This window comes from Balaenoptera physalus (genome assembly GCF_965194825.1).
Source record: "Balaenoptera physalus genome assembly, chromosome: 16".
In the NCBI taxonomy this organism is placed as follows: Eukaryota; Metazoa; Chordata; class Mammalia; order Artiodactyla; family Balaenopteridae; genus Balaenoptera; species Balaenoptera physalus.
In genome coordinates, this window is record NC_138898.1 from 35,036,953 (window position 1) to 35,055,250 (window position 18,298).

General features: G+C 51.6%; 1 protein-coding gene across 1 annotated transcript; it reads right to left on the reverse strand.

Moving 5' to 3' along the window:
- Positions 1–2,821: 2,821 nt before the first annotated feature.
- On the reverse strand, positions 2,822–17,580 carry LRRN4 (leucine rich repeat neuronal 4). The gene is made up of 4 exons (XM_082428221.1): positions 13,908–17,580; positions 11,858–12,062; positions 6,298–6,435; positions 2,822–4,785 (listed from the first exon to the last, which is right to left on the reverse strand). Exons 1-4 carry the CDS (start codon positions 14,578–14,580, stop codon positions 3,543–3,545), a joined length of 2,259 nt encoding a protein of 752 aa, XP_082284347.1. The 5' UTR covers positions 14,581–17,580; the 3' UTR covers positions 2,822–3,542.
- Between the last annotated feature and the right edge of the window lie 718 nt (positions 17,581–18,298).

An 18,298-nucleotide genomic window follows, 5' to 3' on the forward strand; every position in this document is an offset into this window, starting at 1 on the left:
TACGCTGTCATGTTTAAGAGAAGGGACGATGCAGGGAGAGGGAAGAGGAAGACAAGTGGCTGGTGCTGGTTGCTTCCTCTTAACAGTGGAGGCCTGTTGCTGCTCATTGTCCCGAGGTCTAACCTAAGTGTAACATGGACTCATACGGTGAGATTATCTAAACATAGCCTGTTGAACTGTGTTAAAATGAGAAGTTATAAGCAAAATTCATGCCTCATGGTTGTGGCATCCTTGGATCAGTGTGCCCCTTGTTGCCTGCTGTTCCTGGCTTCCTTGTTCCCAGATTAGCTGCTGAGCCATCCTTGGCTTGGAAAATGCTGAAGCCTGCAGCCAGGGACACTGCTAAGGAATCCAGTGGAAGGGGGTGAGAGAAGGGTGGTGTGAGGCTGGCCATTCTCCCTTTCGGGAACCTCCTGTAATGTCTCATAATGGCCTGGGATGCAGTGAGCCTCGAGGTGGAAGTCCCATTGCTGGACCACCCAAGAGACACATTGACCATGTCTCAGCATTAGCAAAGTATGAGCACACAAAAATGATGTTTAAAAAAGGGAGAACTTGAAATAAAATAGGGGAAAAATTAGAATTTTGTGTCTTGTTATGCTTATTTATGGTCTAGTGTTGATACTATTTGGAGTGACTTATGGGTTGGGTCCATAGTGTCTTTAGTATCAAAGTATTAATCTGGTTCTGGTTAATAGATTTTTTCCTCCTCAACCTGTAGGTTTTTGGATACTGAATTGCTATAAGACATAGATTCTGCTGGTCCATAAAACACTGAAATTGTATTAGGTATGTTTGAGTGTATATTCATGCATACAGACTCCAAGCAAGACAGATTCATTTTGATGCCTCCACATAACAGACTCAATCTTTTTTTTTTTAAGGAATATTGTTTAAATTAATTAATTAAGTCTGTTTTGGGTCTTCCTTGCGGTGCACGGGCTCTCTAGATGCGGCTCGCAGGCTTCTCTAGTTGCAGCACACAGGCAACTAGGGCGCACGGGCTCAGAAGTTGCGGTGTGCGGGCTTAGTTGCGGTATGTGGGATCATAGTTCCCTGACCAGGGATCGAACCTGGGCCCCCTGCATTGGGAGTGTGGAGTCTTTACCACTGGACCACCAGGGAAGGTCCCTCAATCTTGATATTAAGCTAAAAAAGGCATTGGGATAATTTAATTACATGCCTGAGGGCTTTTATGTTAGTCACATTTTAGACTTTTGCCTTGCAATTTTAAATTTGGAGCTGGTAGGTATCTTAAATCAGTCTTATTTCTCTTGGTTACATATGTGATGAAACTAGGGATCCACCTCAGAATTTTGGGAAGCCTTTTCAAAACTTCACCTAGAAATACAGTTATTCAGGTCAAACTTGGATATGCTTAGTTTCTGCAGCATGGTTTTTGTGCTGCAGCATGTCATGGAAACAAAAGATACATGGGAATCAAACTTGATTTTTTTTTTTTTCTTGGAATAGAAGTAAATGCTTTTGTGGGTTGAATTGTGCCTCAAAGATATTGTTCAAGTTCTAACCCCAGTACCTGTGAATGTGACCTTATTTGGATATAGAGTCTTTGCAGATGTAATCAAGTTAGGATGGTCATACTGGATTTGGGTGAGCCTTAAGCCACTGGCTAGTGTCATATGAAGATGGAAATTTGACTTCTGGGTACATATCCAAAGGAGATAAGATCATTATCTTGAAGAGATATTTTCACCTCCATGTTCATTGTCACATTATTTACAGTAATCAAGGCATGGAAACAACCTAAGTGTCAAGTGGATGAATGGATAAAGAAAAAATATATATACAATAGAATATTATTCAACCATAAAAAATAAAGAGATCTTGCAATTTGGAACAACATGGAGGGACCCTGAGGGCATTATACTAACTGAAAAAAGACAGAGAAAGACATATTCAGTATCATCTCATATGTGAAATCTAAAAAAACCAACTCAGAGTTGATTGGTGGTCCCTAAGGGTGGGGGGTGGGCTGAGAAATGGGTGAAGGTGGTCAAATGGTACAAACTTCCAGTTACAAGTTCATGATGACTACAGTTAACAATACCATACTATTAGAAAGTAGCTAAGATCTTAAAAGTTCTCACCACACATACACTCATATACACACACAAGATAATTGTATGAGGTGACAGACGTGTTCACTAACCTTATTTTAATTATTTCTATATATATAGGAGTATCAAATCATTGCATTGTACACCTTAAACAAGGTTATATGTCAATTATATCTCAATAAGCCTGGAGAAAAGAATGGAAAAAGGGGGGGGGGTGTTTAGACACATGAGACACAGAGACTGTCACAAGACAACAAGGCATGGATAAGAGTGATGCACCTGTAAGCCCAGGAACCCAAGGATTGCTGGCTTCCACCAGACACTGGGGCGGAGGGGTGGGGGCAGCGGGGGGAGGGGGGCCAGCATGGAATAGTTCTCCCTCAGTCTCCAGAAGGAACCAACCCTGCTAATACCTTGACTGCGGATTTCTGGCCTGACCTGTAGGAGAATAAACTTGTTTTAAGCCACCCAGTTTGTGGTAACCTGTTACGGTGGCCACAGGAAACTTACATAAATGCTAACGTAGAAAACTAAAATCTAGATCTATGACCCCCATTTTAATTTAATAAAGTCTCTTTCCCCCCCTAAGTTTGTATAGAAGTAAAAAAAAGGTGTAGTGAGACATAGCCCACAGTCAGATACGCATCATACAAAAAAGGTTTGTTTGATGCAATCTGAGCAGAGAAATGCTTTGGCCTCTAGCCAGAGCCTTGAGGTTTTCCTTTTATTTCTTCTCTCTCTTAAAAAAAAAGAAAAAAGTTTCCTGAAAGTGAGCTTATTAATTATTATGCTTCCTCAAAAAAGGAGTTCACAGATCCTTTGCCCACCTGGTCCTAGGTGAAATGCAGCAAAAACCGAGTTTGAAAGGACAGCCTTCCCCGTGTTTCACAGATGTTCCCGGAAGACTGCAGTTTAAAGCTAGAAGCACACTTGCTGCTGTACCCTGAAATGAACTAATGAACCTGCAAGGCCTGAGGGAACATAACCGGTTCTCAGGTTAAGACTCCACTGTGGGGAGGAGGGGGTGATGAGAATCCACTGGAGTCGTTACCTTGAATAACAGGACCCTTAGCCAGAGCTTGACCATGAGGAACTTCTCTGAAATGACTTGAGGATGTCGTTTCCAATATGAGAAAAGCGGCCGCATTGCGCCATTTGTTTTCTCTCTTCCTACTTCCACACACAATTCTATTTATTCTACCGGACGCTGAAGGGCACTGACTGCTGAAAAACCCCAATAAAACCACACACAGGGATGCCCGGCAGCGTGAACCATCACGTTTCTGGGAACAGAGAGAAGCAGCAGGAAGCGAAGGCAGAGAGGTTCCCGGGGATGAGGAACTCAGCGCGGGGAGTGCCACGTGTGCCCGAGGAGCCCGGGCCTCGCGCGAGGGAGAGACGCTCGGGGCCGACGGGCCGTTCGGGGCCCGGGTACCGCCTTCTCCTCGCGTAGGCGGCGGGTGCTCAGCGATCGCGCGCCCGCGAGAGCGAGGCCGGGGCCGGCGGCGCGGGTTCGGCGGCGAAGGCGGGGTTGCGGTAGGCCAGCAGCTGCGTGCGGCGGTTCGGGGAGCGTGGCGTCCGGCCCCGGCGGCAGAGGCCGGCGGCCAGCAGCGCGGTGCTGACGAGCAGCAGGCCGCCCGCGGCACCCAGCCCGGCCGCGACGAGCGCTGGGCTGCGCCCAGTGCTGAAGGCGGCGCACGCCCCGCGCCGGCTCAGGCCCGCGCCGTTGGCCGCCAGGACGCACACGCGATAGGTGGTGGCCGGCGACAGCCCGTGCAGGGCGTGCTGGCGAGCGGTGGCGCAGACGTCCCACACCACCGACTGGTTCCCCGGCCGGCCCTCGGGCGCGTAGCGAATCTGGTAGGCGCGCACCACCGAGTTGGGGGCGCACCAGCGCACTAGCGCCGAAGTGTCAGTGGTCTCGGCCACCGCCTGCAGCTTGGGGGGGTCCGGGAGGGTGTCTTCCCCGCTGAGGCCGGGGCACCGGCACCGCCAGCGCCGCTGCAGCTCTGCGCACGGCGTCTGGAGGTGCCTGCAGGGGTGGTAATCGCAGGGCTCATCCCGGGCCGGCGCCCCCACTTCCTCCTTCCCGCTCTCTTCCTCCTCACTGGAGTCGTCCAGCAGCAGGACCGGAATCCCGCCCTCGGAAGGAGGCGGGTGGGGAGCCCGCGGGGTGGCCCGTGTCCCCGGGGCGGGCTGAGGCGTGCTCCCTGGGTTCCGGGAGGTAGGGGAGAGACCCGGGTGTTTGCTGGCCCATGGGGTGGAGGCAGCTGAGATAGTAGGTTCCAGGACAAGCCGGGCAGCATGTTCTTCTTGGTGCTCTGTCCCGGCTGTGCTCGCAGCCCTAGGTGGGTTGCCAGAGTTGCTGGAACCTGCTGGAGAGACAGTAGTGGAGGGAACGGCCCCGTCCTTGGCAAGGCTGTACCGCGGCCCCGCCGGCCGTGTGGGGGAATCCACAGGGAGGGAGGGCACCTTGGTGACACTCTGTCGGCTTCCCGCAGATTGGGTAGAGGGGGCTGTGCTCCGCAGGGTGGAGGGACCCTGTGTAGATGGTGTGTGGGTGGAGAAGACTGAGGAGGGTGGGTTGGAATCAAGGTAGGTGGTGTTTTGGTCCGAATGGCACACACTTGGCAGCTGGGACAGCAAAAGAGGGGCTGAGAAGGTGCCACTGGATCCTGCTGCTGGTGTGCACACAGTGTCTGCTGCCCTAGAGGGGAGGCCAATTGGTTAGAAGGTATTTGGCATCAGGGCTGCTTCTGTGCTGGGCTTTGAGTCCTCAGTGCAGATAATCCCTCTCCCAAGCCTTGTGACACATCTGACAGGTACCACGTGGTACACATGCAACATGGGTCACCCCAGTGACCGTCAGGGCAACCTGTGTAGGAGGCTCCCCTCATCACTCCCATTGTGCAGAGAAGAAAATGGGAACTCAGAAAGAGGGACTAACTGCCCAAGATAGCCTGGCTACTAAACGCAGAGCCAAAACCCAGGGTGAGCCTGGTGAAGGGCAGTCCAGATGCTCTAAGTGTGGTCTGCCATTTTATTCTCACCTGTCTGCTTCCTAGTGGTGAGTAGTAGTAACAATACTCATACTAGCTAACATTTTTTGAGTGCTTGCTGCATGCTAGGGACTATTGCTAACACTTTACTGTATAAACCAATCTAGTCTGCACTACCTCATGAGGTAGGCACTATTATCCCCATTTTACAGATGAGGAGGTAGAGGCACAAAGAGGTTAAGTAACAGCCAAAATCAACAGTAGTAAGTACTCTCAACCTTTTCATTTATACCAGAGCAAGACCCTTCACTGCAAAGGGCCTGGGTGCCAGAGGCAACATGAAGGGGGCAGGGGGGCAGACTGAGCCCCACTTGATATCCAGGCTTGCGTGAGAGGTGAGAAAAGAACCCCACAGGACAGGGCTCTCAAAGTGAGCTGCAAGGAGAACAGATTAGCTGGTGGAGGTGGTTTGAGGGTGCTCAAGACCAGAGGTGTCCCCAGCCCGCATCCTCTCCTGGTGGCCAGCCTGGGCATGGCTCCCCACTGCAAAACAACTCTTCCAGCCAGCAGCCAATGGGAAGTCTCCATAGGAATTCTTTTTCTCCTGTCTCACGAGAGCTCTATAAGCCCACTGGCCCTGGACTTATAGGCCAGGCTCCGTTTTGGGGACTCAGTGGGGCCCAGTGGTTAAGAGCACATTTTTGGAAGACGGTATAGATCCTGCCTCCTCCACCCAGCGGCTATGTGAATCTAAGCAAGTACCTCTCTTCCTTGGGCCCCAATTCGCTCGTTTGTAAAATGAGCAATGATAACTCCGCTTTAGCAGAGACAAGCTAGCTATTTACTTCGCCCACTTTCTTTTCCTAGCGGGCACACAGCTAGATTACATTTCCCAGCCTCCCTTGTAGTAGGCGTGGCCTGCTAAGTGACATCTGGCCAATGGGATGTGAGTGACGGTGGTGAGCTCCACCTCCTGGCCTGGCCCATTAAAACCTCCTGAGTCGGGGGTCCTCCATGCTCTCTGCCCCTCTGGCTGGCTGGGAGGGAACTAGAGCCTCTATGTCCTGGGTTCTTGAGTGTGACTACATGAGGAACGGCCGCCCCACCCAGCACTGCCAACCTGTCCAGCATGGTTACATGAGCAAGATATGAGCTGTGAGAACTTCAGCTCTGGAGGGCAGACCCTCACCCCTCAGTCATCTGCTTTGTAAATGTGTTACCTGCTTAGGACAATCCTCTTTGCATCCATGAGGAGCCAGGACAACTCACAGCTGCAAGTGAGAGGGTTGCCAAAGAGGTTGATGGACAGGACCTGGGAGGAATGCAGGTTCCAAGGAGGGAAGGAACTCAAGTTGCAGCTGGAATGCACAAAAATCTATTAAGTCAGTCTTTTACAATCAGGTCAAAACTATATCCAGAGAGCCACAGTGGTGTCATGGGAAATCCATTCTGTTAGGTGCTAGATGATATTGCTTTGAGCAAACTCTTAATAACCTTGGATTTTTTTTTTTTTCTCATCTGTAAGGATACAAACCTAACCCCGTCAGTGTCACCCCTCAAAACAAATGGAGACAATCCTCCCTGCTGGTTATATCAAAAAGAGTCTGTGATGATGAAAGTGTTTATAAATATACATCTCTACACAAAAGTAAGATATTGTTGGACTTCCCTGGTGGCGCAGTGGTTAAGAATCCACCTGCCAATGCAGGGGACACGGGTTCGAGCCCTGGTCCAGGAAGATCCCACATGCCGCAGAGCAACTAAGCCCGTGCACCACAACTACTGAGCCTGCGCTCTAGAGCCCGGGAGTCACAACTACTGAGCCCACGTGCCACAACTACTGAAGCCCGCGTGCCTAGAGCCCATGCTCCACAACAAGAGAAGCCACCACAATGAGAAGCCCACGCACTGCAAGGAAGAGCAGCCCCAGCTCGCCGTAACTAGAGAAAGCCCACCCACAGCAACAGAGACCCAACACAGCCAAAATAAATAAGTAATAAAATAAAAGATATTTAAAAAAAAATAAGATATTGTTATTATAGACCAGTCACAAGAAATGGCAGAAATTCTTAATTAGTGAGAACACTCTTGAACGTATACTATTGCAGTTGAACTGCAGCTGATGGCACTCAACACCAGTCCTTTGGAAGATGCCTCACTGAAGTGTATCAGTTAGCTCTCGCTAACTTAGCTTAAAATAATAAATATTTATTCTTTTTCATGATTCTGTGGGTTGACTCAGTGATTTTTATGGTCTGGGCCAGCTCAGCTGGGCCCGAAAGATCTAGGATGGCCTCCCATATATGGAGCCTCAGCTGGGTTTTCCGGGACCTCTCTCCATGCGTCTCTCATTACCCAGGAGGCTTGCGCACATGGTGCTGGACCAGTCCCCACCAGCAAGAGAGGGCGAGCCCCAGCTTGCTCATCTGCTTCCAAGTCTCTGCTTATATCACCTTTGCTAATGTCCCTCTGGCCTAAACAAGTCACATGGCCATGCCCAGCTTCAAGGGGTGGAGAACAGACTCTACTTCCTGATGGGAGGAGCTGCAAAATCACATTGCAAAGGGGTGTGTCTACAGGGATGGGAGGAATTACCAGGACCATTTTTGCAAACAATGTACCACACCTAGCAATGGCAGGCCCCCTCCTGGTTTTCTGCTTTTTCTGCCCAGAGCCTCACTGAGGGTTTAGCCTCAACTGTCTCAACTCCTGGAGTCTCCTGGCCTCTTGTACATGTTCTCAGTTATAATCTGAGCATCATGAGCAACAGGAGTTACACTTTATCTACAGGCCTCTTCCCATCAAAGGCTGGCTTTTCTCCATCTGCCTGGGAAACATCCACCTTCTCCTGCTCTGGGGGAGATGCAGATGTTCTGGGCAAGGAAGGACCCACCACCCAGATCTGCTCTAACACTCCTGGCCAGTGGGCACCTGACAGTTGTCCCCTGTGGAGCACTGAATATATGTGGGTGCCATTTATATTGAAACTTAAGGTGTACCCACATTATGTGTATATATATGCAAATGCTCGCTTTTAGCAGGATTCACAGAGATAGAGTAGAAATCTTAGGATGGGAGTTTACTTAGCACTTCATCTTTCAAAGGAAATATTTTTCTTTTTGCCTGAAGGGGAGAGGAAAAGGATTACCATATTTTGGGGGAAGTAACATTGCTTAGTGGTTCAGGTAACATTATCTCATTGATATCATTATGTCAGATCATGAGGTAGATAATATTTCACTCTTTTTTTTTTTTGGCTGCGCTTGCGGGATCTTAGTTCCCTGACCAGGGATTGAACCTGGGTCCTGGCAGTGAGAGCGCCAACTCCTTACCACTGGACCGCCAGGGAATTCCCAATATTTCACTCATTTTATAAATAAGGAAAAGGAGTCTTTTCCTTATCTGACAGCCCTTTCTGCCATCCAGTGCAATCTGCACATGATAAAGACAAGCTGCATTTGCCATCCACATGCTGAGGGAGAGCCTGCATCATGTCCTGACGCATGATGGCACCTAGGTGTTCTCTGCATCTGAACTGACAAAGCCCTAGTGTGGAAGAAGTTTCCCCTCGCCCTCTAAACAATCCCTTTTCTCTTTTTTTTTGCTGAAATATTGCCAAAGGCGTTTCCCTCCTGCATGTAGCGTTGTCGGAGAGGACTGTGGATGGCGTTGGGCATGCCGGGTTGGCAGAGCAGCCAGCAGGGTGCCATCCCCTCTTCAGAGGGTGCTGGCTGTGCCAGGGCACGCACACGTCCACCAGCATCTATCACAGACAGCCTCCCAGGGGAGGCTGTGGGTGAGCTAAGGAGAGCCAGAAGCAAGGTAGGCTAAGAAGGGAAGAGGGTCCAGCAGGGAAGAGGGCATTTAATGAGCTTCAGAGGCTTGAGAGCTGCCAGACTTCTGGGAGTGGCTCCTCCCCCAGCTGGAGCACAGCGGGGTACAGTGGGGGCCTGGGCTGAGCCAGCCAGAGAGTTAAACCTTTCCCTCCAGCCACGGAAAGCATGGAAAGGTTTTCATTTGGCTTAAGACTCAATCAGATTACAATTTAGACAGATCTCTTGGCTGAATATGGTGACTGGGTTACAAGGGTTCTTAACCTGAAGTCCTTGGAGACAGGGTCTGTGAACTTGAATGGAGAATATTACTTCTTTACTTTCACAAACCTCTAACTGAAATTAACCATTTGCTGCAGTGGCAAAAGAAGGCAGCAAACCACAGGTGAATCACCGACAAATCACAGATATTTCCATATCACTTTTCAGTAGTTTTCTGTCATTTATAATCATCAAAATTATGGAAGTTATTGGACCTGCTGCTGGATTTTGTTATTTACGGTGTTAAATAAAGAAGCACACCCCACACACATATATTCCTAAAACACGCATTTAAAAATATTTTGTCAACTATAATTGGTTTCTTTGGAATCCTACGTACGTACCCTACTTTATGTATATCAGAACATTCTTCTGAGAAAGGCCCATAGGCTTCACAGACTGCCACAGGAGTCCATGGCACAGAAACGTTTGAGACTTCCTGCACTAACATGTGGGCCCCTGAAGGTGGAGTCACTGATTAGAAGGCTCTTGGTTATTGGGGTAGGGAATGTTGAGAACTTGACCTCAAGCTGCCCTGCAGGGTGGGTAGGAAGGGCTGGCACAGGAGCTATTGGGAATGGAGACCAGGCTGGACCTGGTAACCGGGGAGCCAACCTTAAGATCCGTCTACACCTGCACTGACTCTTCAACCCACTCCCATATGGCTCCACTGAGAATGAATGTCACCAACACCCCACATTTTGCCAAATCCTATGGCATCAGACAAGGGGGTGGGGACAATGCTAGAGGAAGCATGTAGGGTGAGAAATGACATGCAAAAAAGTTATAAGAAGTGGAAATAGCCAATGACATTAAGAAGGCCTATCCAGAAAGGATGGAGAAGCACCAGGGCAACACCCTGAGGACAAGGAGAGAGTGTCAAGAGGGAGGAAAGACTCAACAAGGGGCTCAATGGATAGAGAAGTGTCCACTGGACGTAGCAGCTGAAATGCCACTGGTCCCATTTAATCATGAAGCTGAAGTGGGTGGTCAGATTGCAGCAAACTGAGAAGCGTAGGGATGAGAGGAAGCAGCCAGCACTTCTGACCCAGGTATGCCTGCTTTTCTTGGGGTCTAGGTTGCCTTTTTCCACCTGGTGAGTTTGGACTCACCGTTGAAGGTATGGATCAATTATGTTCTTCTTCCAGTCTGCTGGAGCTGATCGTTAACCCCACTTGCCTTATAGCACGGTACATGGTGTGTGCCTCTACTGATCCCAGCGTATCATGACAGTTGGCAGATGTCCGCTGCCTACAGAACTGTGCACTCCCTGAAAGCAAGGGCCATGCTGTCATCATCACCACCACCATCGCCCTCAACAGCATCATTGTTACTGGTGCCTTCACCACTATCCCCATCAGCATCCACTGTCATCACCTGATGCCTCCTCCACCATCTCTGTGCTAAGGGTCCTCAGTTAGGGATCTCCAGCCCAGGCCTTCCATGATTTCCAGGCTCGTGTATCTAGCTGTGTGCTAGATCCTGAAAGACCTATGAGACATCCAGTGGAGATGTCCAGTAGTAATAATACAAACCTCCTGTTCTGTGCCAGGCACTGTTCTAGGCACATATCAAAACATTTCCTCTCACAACAATGCAATGGGGGAGGATTTGATCATTATCCCCATTTCACAGATGAGGAAACTGAGCCACAGAAGCATTAGGTAACTTGCCCCAACTCACATAGTGGTGGGTGGAGTCAGGATTGAGCCCAGGCAGTTTGGTTCCATATCTGATAACCTTAAATAATGCTGCATTAGTCTGAAGCTCAAAAGAGGAGTCTGAGCCAGAGATGATATCACTCTCATCCACATCATCACCACTGCTACCATCGTCATCACCATTACCATCCTATCACCAGTTCACCATCATCACCATCATCAGAGTTACCATTACCACCATCACTGTCATCATTATATCACCTTCATCACAACCACCATGGTGATCTTAACTAATGTTATAGAGCACACACAATGTGCCAGGCACTGAGCTAAGTGCTCTGCATGTTCTGTGTCCTTTTCCCTTGTGATAAGCCCCAAAGTGAGTACTCTGGAGCTAGCAGAGAAAAAAGAGAAGTGGCTACATTGAGAGTGATGGTGGGGCAACAGTGCTTGCTTCCCAGGGCCCAGTTGTGGGCCCACAGGAAAGGAGGTGGCCTGGGATCATCTTCAAAGGGATGTTGCCCTTCCTGCTAGAAGTCAGAACAGTAGTTGCTCTTGGGAAGGAGGGTGGATATAGTGACACTTGGGACATCCACTGGGCCAGACGGCACCATCCCCAGGTCCCAATGCAAGTAGGACCTGCTCAAGCCCTGGAAGGGGCTGCTGACTTGCATAAACACATGGGGAAGCAGGTGGATGGAGAAATAGAGAAGACCCTGATGCCCTCAACTCCTCTTCCCACTGCAAGTTTCTCATCCTGGGCTTAAAGGAAAGTTAACATGCATGAGAGTTTGAAGTTTTAACATTATTCTGGACAAGACTGATTTGCTTGGTTTTTAGGCTGGATGGACTCTCTAGGATGTGCCCACCATATCACCCGAAGGATGAGGAGGAACAAGACCCCAGCGAGGCCTTGAAGGAGCAGTGGAAGGAAAAGTAAGGTCTGGTTTATCCTATAAAATAGTTATGCCTATTCAACTTAGTGTAATGGGCAAAAATCAGTCACGTGATTCAGGAACACTTACTTCTGGAAATGAAGGACCTGTAGGAGAGGCGTGTCTTGAAAGATGTGTGTATGGACAGAGGTAAGTGCTGGCGAATCTTGACAATCCAGCTGCTGCAGGTCAGGGGTCACCTTGAAGATGTCCCCCTCCAGGCTGTTCAGCCTGGGCATCTTCCTTAGGTAGAGGGACGTGAGCTTCGGCAGGTCTCTGATCCATCCTGACTGAACTGAAACACAGAGGGGAAACTGCCCACTACCTGGGAAGGCATAAACCCAGGAGGCCGGCACGGGATCAAGGAAACAATGAGAGTGACAAGGTGAGTGGTGAAGGTCATTGCAGAGCATGGGTACAGTGGGCAGCTTTGGGAATCTCAGAAGCATGAGCCATTTCAGCTGGAAGGGCCCTCGGAGATGACCAGTTCTTCCTTTTCCAGCCCCAGTGGCTGAGGCCCCAGAGGACAATGATTGGTGAAAGGCCACACAGTGGGGAAGCGACAGGGTGGGGCTTGACCCCAGGACACTGTCTCCAAGTCCACTGTTGCCCCACCCTCTTGTTAAACCCCACACAGAAGTACCCCAGCCTTTACTCTGATGGCTACTAGAAGCAAGGGAAATCTTTGAGGAATGTAAGGAAGGAGGAGAGGAGGAGTGAGGCAGGAGGAGGCCCAGAAACCTCATTTCGTGGCTCTCCTAGTAAATGGAGAACGTGCCCCTTCTCCTGTTTCCTGTTCTTTGTTCTCTTGTCGGTGGTGGAACAGGTGATAACAGTAAGTCCCCTACATACGAACATTCAAGTTGTGAACTTTCAAAGATGCAAACATGCATTCGCATGTCCAATCATGTAAGTTAGTTCTATTTGAGGAGGCACTGTTAGTTTTTGAGGCACAGGACTGGAATGTAGAACAGTACATGAAGGTTGCAGCAGCCGTTCAGAATGCAATCCAGTGCTACCATGTCATCTATGATAAGAAAAAAAGAGCTAATACCCAGACATCACTGGATTATTTTTTTAAGAGGGTAGATAGAATTGAATCCAGCAAGGAACCAGAACCTGTGCCATCAACGTCAGGCATGAATGAAATTGCAGCTTGCCCTCCGTCTCCTATTGCTGACGATCCTTCAGCTCTACCATCTCCCACCTCCTCTCCCTCCTCCAGTCAGTAACTCTTCTTGCCTGTTCACTCGATGCCAGCCCCTGCATGTCAGCTATTGTACTGTACTACTGTACTTTTCAAGGTAGTGTACTGTAAGATTAAAAAATGTTTTCTTTATGTTTTGTGTTTGTTTTTATGTATTATTTGTGTGAAAAGTATTATAAACCTATTACAGTACAGTACTATATAGCTGATTGTGTTAGTTGGGTACCTGGGCTGACTTTGTTGGGCTTACCAACAAATTGGACTTACGAGCACGTTCTAGGAACAGAACTCCTTCGTATGTAGGGGACTTACTGTGTAGACGAGAAGCGTTTTTTAAAAATAAAACCAACCTTGTGAATCAGAGTCAGAACATGCCAAGTGCAGGAAAACAGGTATTCTCACCTCCCGCCTGTGTCTTATTGAAGGATTCAACATTCACAGGAAGAGTTTTAGCCAACTGAATAGAAATCAATGAATGCATCCTCTGAGCATCAGGTACTTCACGTTAACTAAATGTTTGGTACCAAGTTCGTCCATTCATCAGCCCCAAAGCGCTGCATCCACTCCCCATTTTACAAGCATTGACCAGCTCTGCTGGGGAGCAGAACAGAGAGGCTAAAAGTGTGGGCTCTGGACCCAGAACGCTTGGGTTCGGATGTGGAGGCACCGCTAATGACCTGGGAGGCCGCGGGCCAGCCATTCCCCTTTCTCTGTGCCCTGGTTCCCTCACATGCAGAACGGAGATGGGACTCAAGGAGTGAAGCCTGTTGCGGCGCTTCGAACAGGGTGCCCTCGGCTTGGGGAATCTCGGGGCGGGTCTTTTTGAGTGGTCTTGTGAGCAGGCGCCCGGGGCAGCGCCCCTCGAGGAAGTTCACAGCCCTTTCTCCCCAGATCGCCGGCCACTCGGGCTCGACACCCGGCGCCCGCACTCACCGCGCCGGAGGAACGTGCCGCTGAGATCCAGGACCTCGAGCGCAGCCAGGGGCGCGCCACCAGCCCCCGTGAAGGCAGCGTCGGCGATGCCAGCATGGTCGCCGCGGCCCAGCGCGGTGCAGGACAGGTTGAGCAGGCGCAGCGCGGGGAAGCAGGCGAAGGCTCCGGTCTGCAGCGCCCGCAGCGGGTTCCCGGCCAGCGCCAGCGTTCGGAGGCCGGGCAGCACGGGCCCGGAGCACGGCGGCAGGGCTTCCAGCAGGTTGTAGCTGAGGTCGAGCGTCTGCAGTCCCGCGGGCGCGCCGGGGCCCCAGCGCAGCGCGGCGATGCGGTTGTGGCGCAGCGTCAGCACCTGCAGCCGCGGCAGGTGACCGAGCTCGGGCGCGCTCAGGGCGCGCAGCAGGTTGTGGCTGCCATCGAGATTGCGCAGCGCGCGCGGCAGGCAGCCCGGCAGGCGCTCTAGGCCGCGGTTCGCGAGGGTCAGGGTCGTGACTCCCGCGGCGGGGAGCCCTTCGCAGGGCGAGACCGTGGCGTTGCCGACCCCGCTCCCCCAGGGGCCCTGGTGAGTGAGCTGGAAAACTGGGGCCTTCTGGAGAGGCCTCGCCCGGCTCGGGCGCGGCGCCGTCGACAGCAGCAGCAGCAGCAGCAGCAGCAGCAGCAACGGAGTCCACCACATGGCGCTTGGCTGGAGACAGAACAGCGGACCAACCCATTAAATGCATCGGAAACGCCGAACGAAGGGGCAAATGCGCCGCCGCCACCCCCCGCCGCCTCTTCCCCAGGAAGAGCCCAGTCCTGGATGTTCCCTGAAGGGCGAGGGCTGTTCCCCCGCGTCACCAGATGTGCTGTGACTTGGCCTCTGCCTGCTTTGCCCGATCATCTCCCGCATGTACCCCGCGGCACCTCCTGCCCTTCCTTCCCCTAGCTTTGCCTTTCCCTGTAATTCACTCGAGGGTTTCCACCCACAGGTGACCTCTTGAGGAAGGCCTCCCTTATTTGTCCCTGAACTTTCCAGTAACCTTCTCCCTTTGCTTGTCCCCATCCCATGAGTTTCTGGGGGGAAGGGAACATGGCCTTTCTCTTTGCAAATTCTCCCCAGGTGTGCAGACGCTGCTGCATAAACGTATATTAGTAACACGCCAGTGGATGGCCTCAGTCGGGAGGAAGCTCTGCTGGGGTATAATAAACATGAGACTTAAGGAAGACTTTATTAGTTCCAACGACACTCAGTTGCCCCAATTTTTCCCCTTAGAACTGCGGAGCCACAGGTGAGTCCAGTTTGCCTATAACCTAGTTTGCAAGTCACACTTTAAATTCTGGGATCTCTTTCTTGGGAGGGCACTCAGGGTTGCCTTCAGGGAAGAAAGGAGCCCACAGACCACTGTGGGGCTTGGGAACCTGGAGTCAAGCATTTCCTCATCCCATGTTGGTCCCAACAAAAGCTAGGGCTCCTGAGGTCAGCCCTGCCCAGAAGGGATGGCTGAGGCCTGCTAGATGTGGAGTTTCTGGAGTACCCAGGATTGCACAGGGCAGCTGGGAGATCAGGTAGGGATAGATCAGGCAGCCATGGGCTGCTGTGGATGCCGCAGAGCTACTTCCAACTAGGTCCTGACCTTGAGGTCACTGCTTGACATCCCCTCATTTTTGCAGGTGTGTATTCCTGCTCCAGCTCTCTCTGCTGACTGCCAAGTCCCTGAGCAACCACCCTGGCTCCAGGGGAAGGGCCTCCCTCTTGCTAGTTGGGGTGTCAAGGCAGTGAGAAAGATCCTGGAAACTGAGGCTAGGAGTCCATGTGTCCAGCAGTATGTCACACTCACCTGGAAGCTGTCCTTTCAGAGTGTGGCAGGCTTGGATGCCCGTCTACAGTCTTCAGTTTTGTCTTACAGATTCCAGGAGCCAGTAGCTTAGCAGCTCAACTTTGAATTTCAGAAGGAGGTCTGTTTCCCAGATGCCCCTGGCCCTGGCCCCACCCACCCAGGGATCCTCAGATACCCCAGCCCCTGCAGCCCCTCCTTCCCTACCGAGATATTGTGGTCTTCAGCCAATACTCTCACTGCCTGTTTCCTGGGCCTGCCCCTGCCCCTTTCGGGGCATGGCACCTCCCCCCAGCCCTCCCCCATCTTCACCTGGCCTTTCGCCAGCCAGCAAGCCAGCCAGCCAGCCGCCTTTCCTGGGCCTGAGCGATGGAGGGAGTCCACTCTTCCGGGACAAGGTGAGCACTGAGGGATAATGGGGGCAGTGGGGCAGAGGCAGCCCCGTCACTTCCCAGGAATCTGATCCTCCTGCCAGGTGGTTCCCATTTCCTGGGATGGTTGGAGGCTGAATGGTGAGCTGGTATGAGGAGGAAGCCCCCTTCCCCAAAAGAGGACGGTATCCCAGTCTATAGGAAGGAAAAAGCGGCAGGAGTGGGGGGTCCTCAGAGGAATGTGAGAGCGGGGGCAGGCATGGACCGGATCCAGGAGTCCCCAAGAAGGATGGGTTTGGTTTCTCTGGGACTCAGTTCAGTGACAGCATGGATATTTGTCTCTCATCAGGGGTGGGAATCAATAAAGAGGGCAGAAATGCAGAAAGATCATTCCTGCCCCGTGGCTGGGGTGATCAATCCTGGTTACCAAAAGCCCCAGGTCTCCCTGAAACCGTGGGGATGCTAAATGTGCTTTGCTTAGAGCAAATTTTTTAGAGCAGTCGGTGCCTTTCTCCCCCAGAATTCCAAGACTGTTCATTCATCTGAGGGCCTTTGATCTGCACACCCCCGCCCCCACCCCAGGCCAGGGGTTAATCATCCCCAGCACTGTTTACACAGACCTCTGAGACCAAAACTTCATCCTTCCTCTTGTCAGTTCTTATCTGAGCAGCGCTGAGGAACTCCAGGACCTCTGGGAATTGGCATGTTTAATTGGTTAATTGCAAATCCCCGGGGACCTCTTTAGAGGCCTTCTCCACCCAAAGCCTCAAAAATATCCTTTCAGCCTAATTGCTAGCCCGGGGCCTTGCTGCTCAGAAGTATACCTTCATCAGCCCCACATGGGGGTGGGGAGAGGCCTGTTCTGTGCAGCCCTGTTTGGGGCAGTGCATTTGCTACCAGGGAGCCTGAGGCGCAGGCCACAGAGGTAGAAATTCTGTGCCATAAACACAGGGAGGTCAAGTGGGAGGCAGGAGTCAGGGAAAGGTGGGAAGGTGAGAGGACCAATGTGGGGGGTCAGTGGGTGGCCTCAGGTAAGGCCCTTACCTCTGCCTTCACTTGGTTCACGGGCAGAAGAGCACCCAGCAGGTCAACTGAAGCCTCAGCTTCTCTCAGAGCGTAACAGCTGGGACTGCCCTGGAGGTGACTGACAGCCTGAGGCCAGCAGAGGTTTGGGGTGTTCAGGCACCGGTGCCCAGATGAGAGGGAGACAAACCCACTGAAACATGCCCATTTGAACTGAGACTCTGAGGAGGAAGTGGCTCTCCATGGAGACCTACAAAGGGACCTCCCTGGCGGTCCAGTGGTTAGGACTCGGCGCTCCCAATGCAGGGGGCAGAGGTTCGATCCCTGGTTGGGGAACTAAGATACTGCGTGCCGCACGGCGTGGCCAAAAACAAGAAAACATGGAGGCCTATAAAGAGGACCCCAGAGAGCGATGTCAGTGTGCTCCTCTGTACACTAGCGGGGTAAGAGGTCTGGACAGGCCCCGGCTGAGGTCATCACCTGGCCAGCGTCATTGCCAGAGCCCCAGGCCCTCTGAGCCAGCTTCTTGTCCCCGCTGCTTGCTGACTGGCTCACCAGTGTCAGCAAGGGCCTGGCCTGCACAGGCAGACCCGATGTCTGAGCTCGGCCCTTGGACTGCTCTGTTGCTCTGGTCATACCCAACCCAAGCAGACACACTCTCGGGGGGCTGCCCAGGTGGGCCTTTGAGCCAGGGAGTCTGGTGGCAGATCTTGCACGGCGGCGTTTGCTTTGTGATCTCACCCAGGTGGCAGGTGGGCCTTGCCCCAGGGGTGCACTCTGCTTGTCACCAGCATCCTCGAGCACTTACTATACTCAGAGCCTAATGCCATATGCATTATCTTACTGAATGCTCACCAGGTATGATTTTTCCCATGCTACAGGTAAGGAAACTGAGGCCCCCAGAGGCTGACTAGGCTCTGGAGCACACTACCAGTTAGTCTGTCTGGCTTACCCACTGCTTTCTATTGCCTTCCACAGGCCTCAGCATTTGACACTGTAATATCCCTGTAAGCACAAAAGAAACTCTTCCAAATATTTAGAGAGATCCAAATCACTCAAGAAGCCAGGACAGTTGGGATATTTCCTTTCATAGCTGAGCAGCTCATTCTCCAAAGAAACAGAGCTGACTTCCTGGTTCCCTGTGGACCCAGGACTGACTGAGGCAGATGGCTGGGCAGGGCCACCA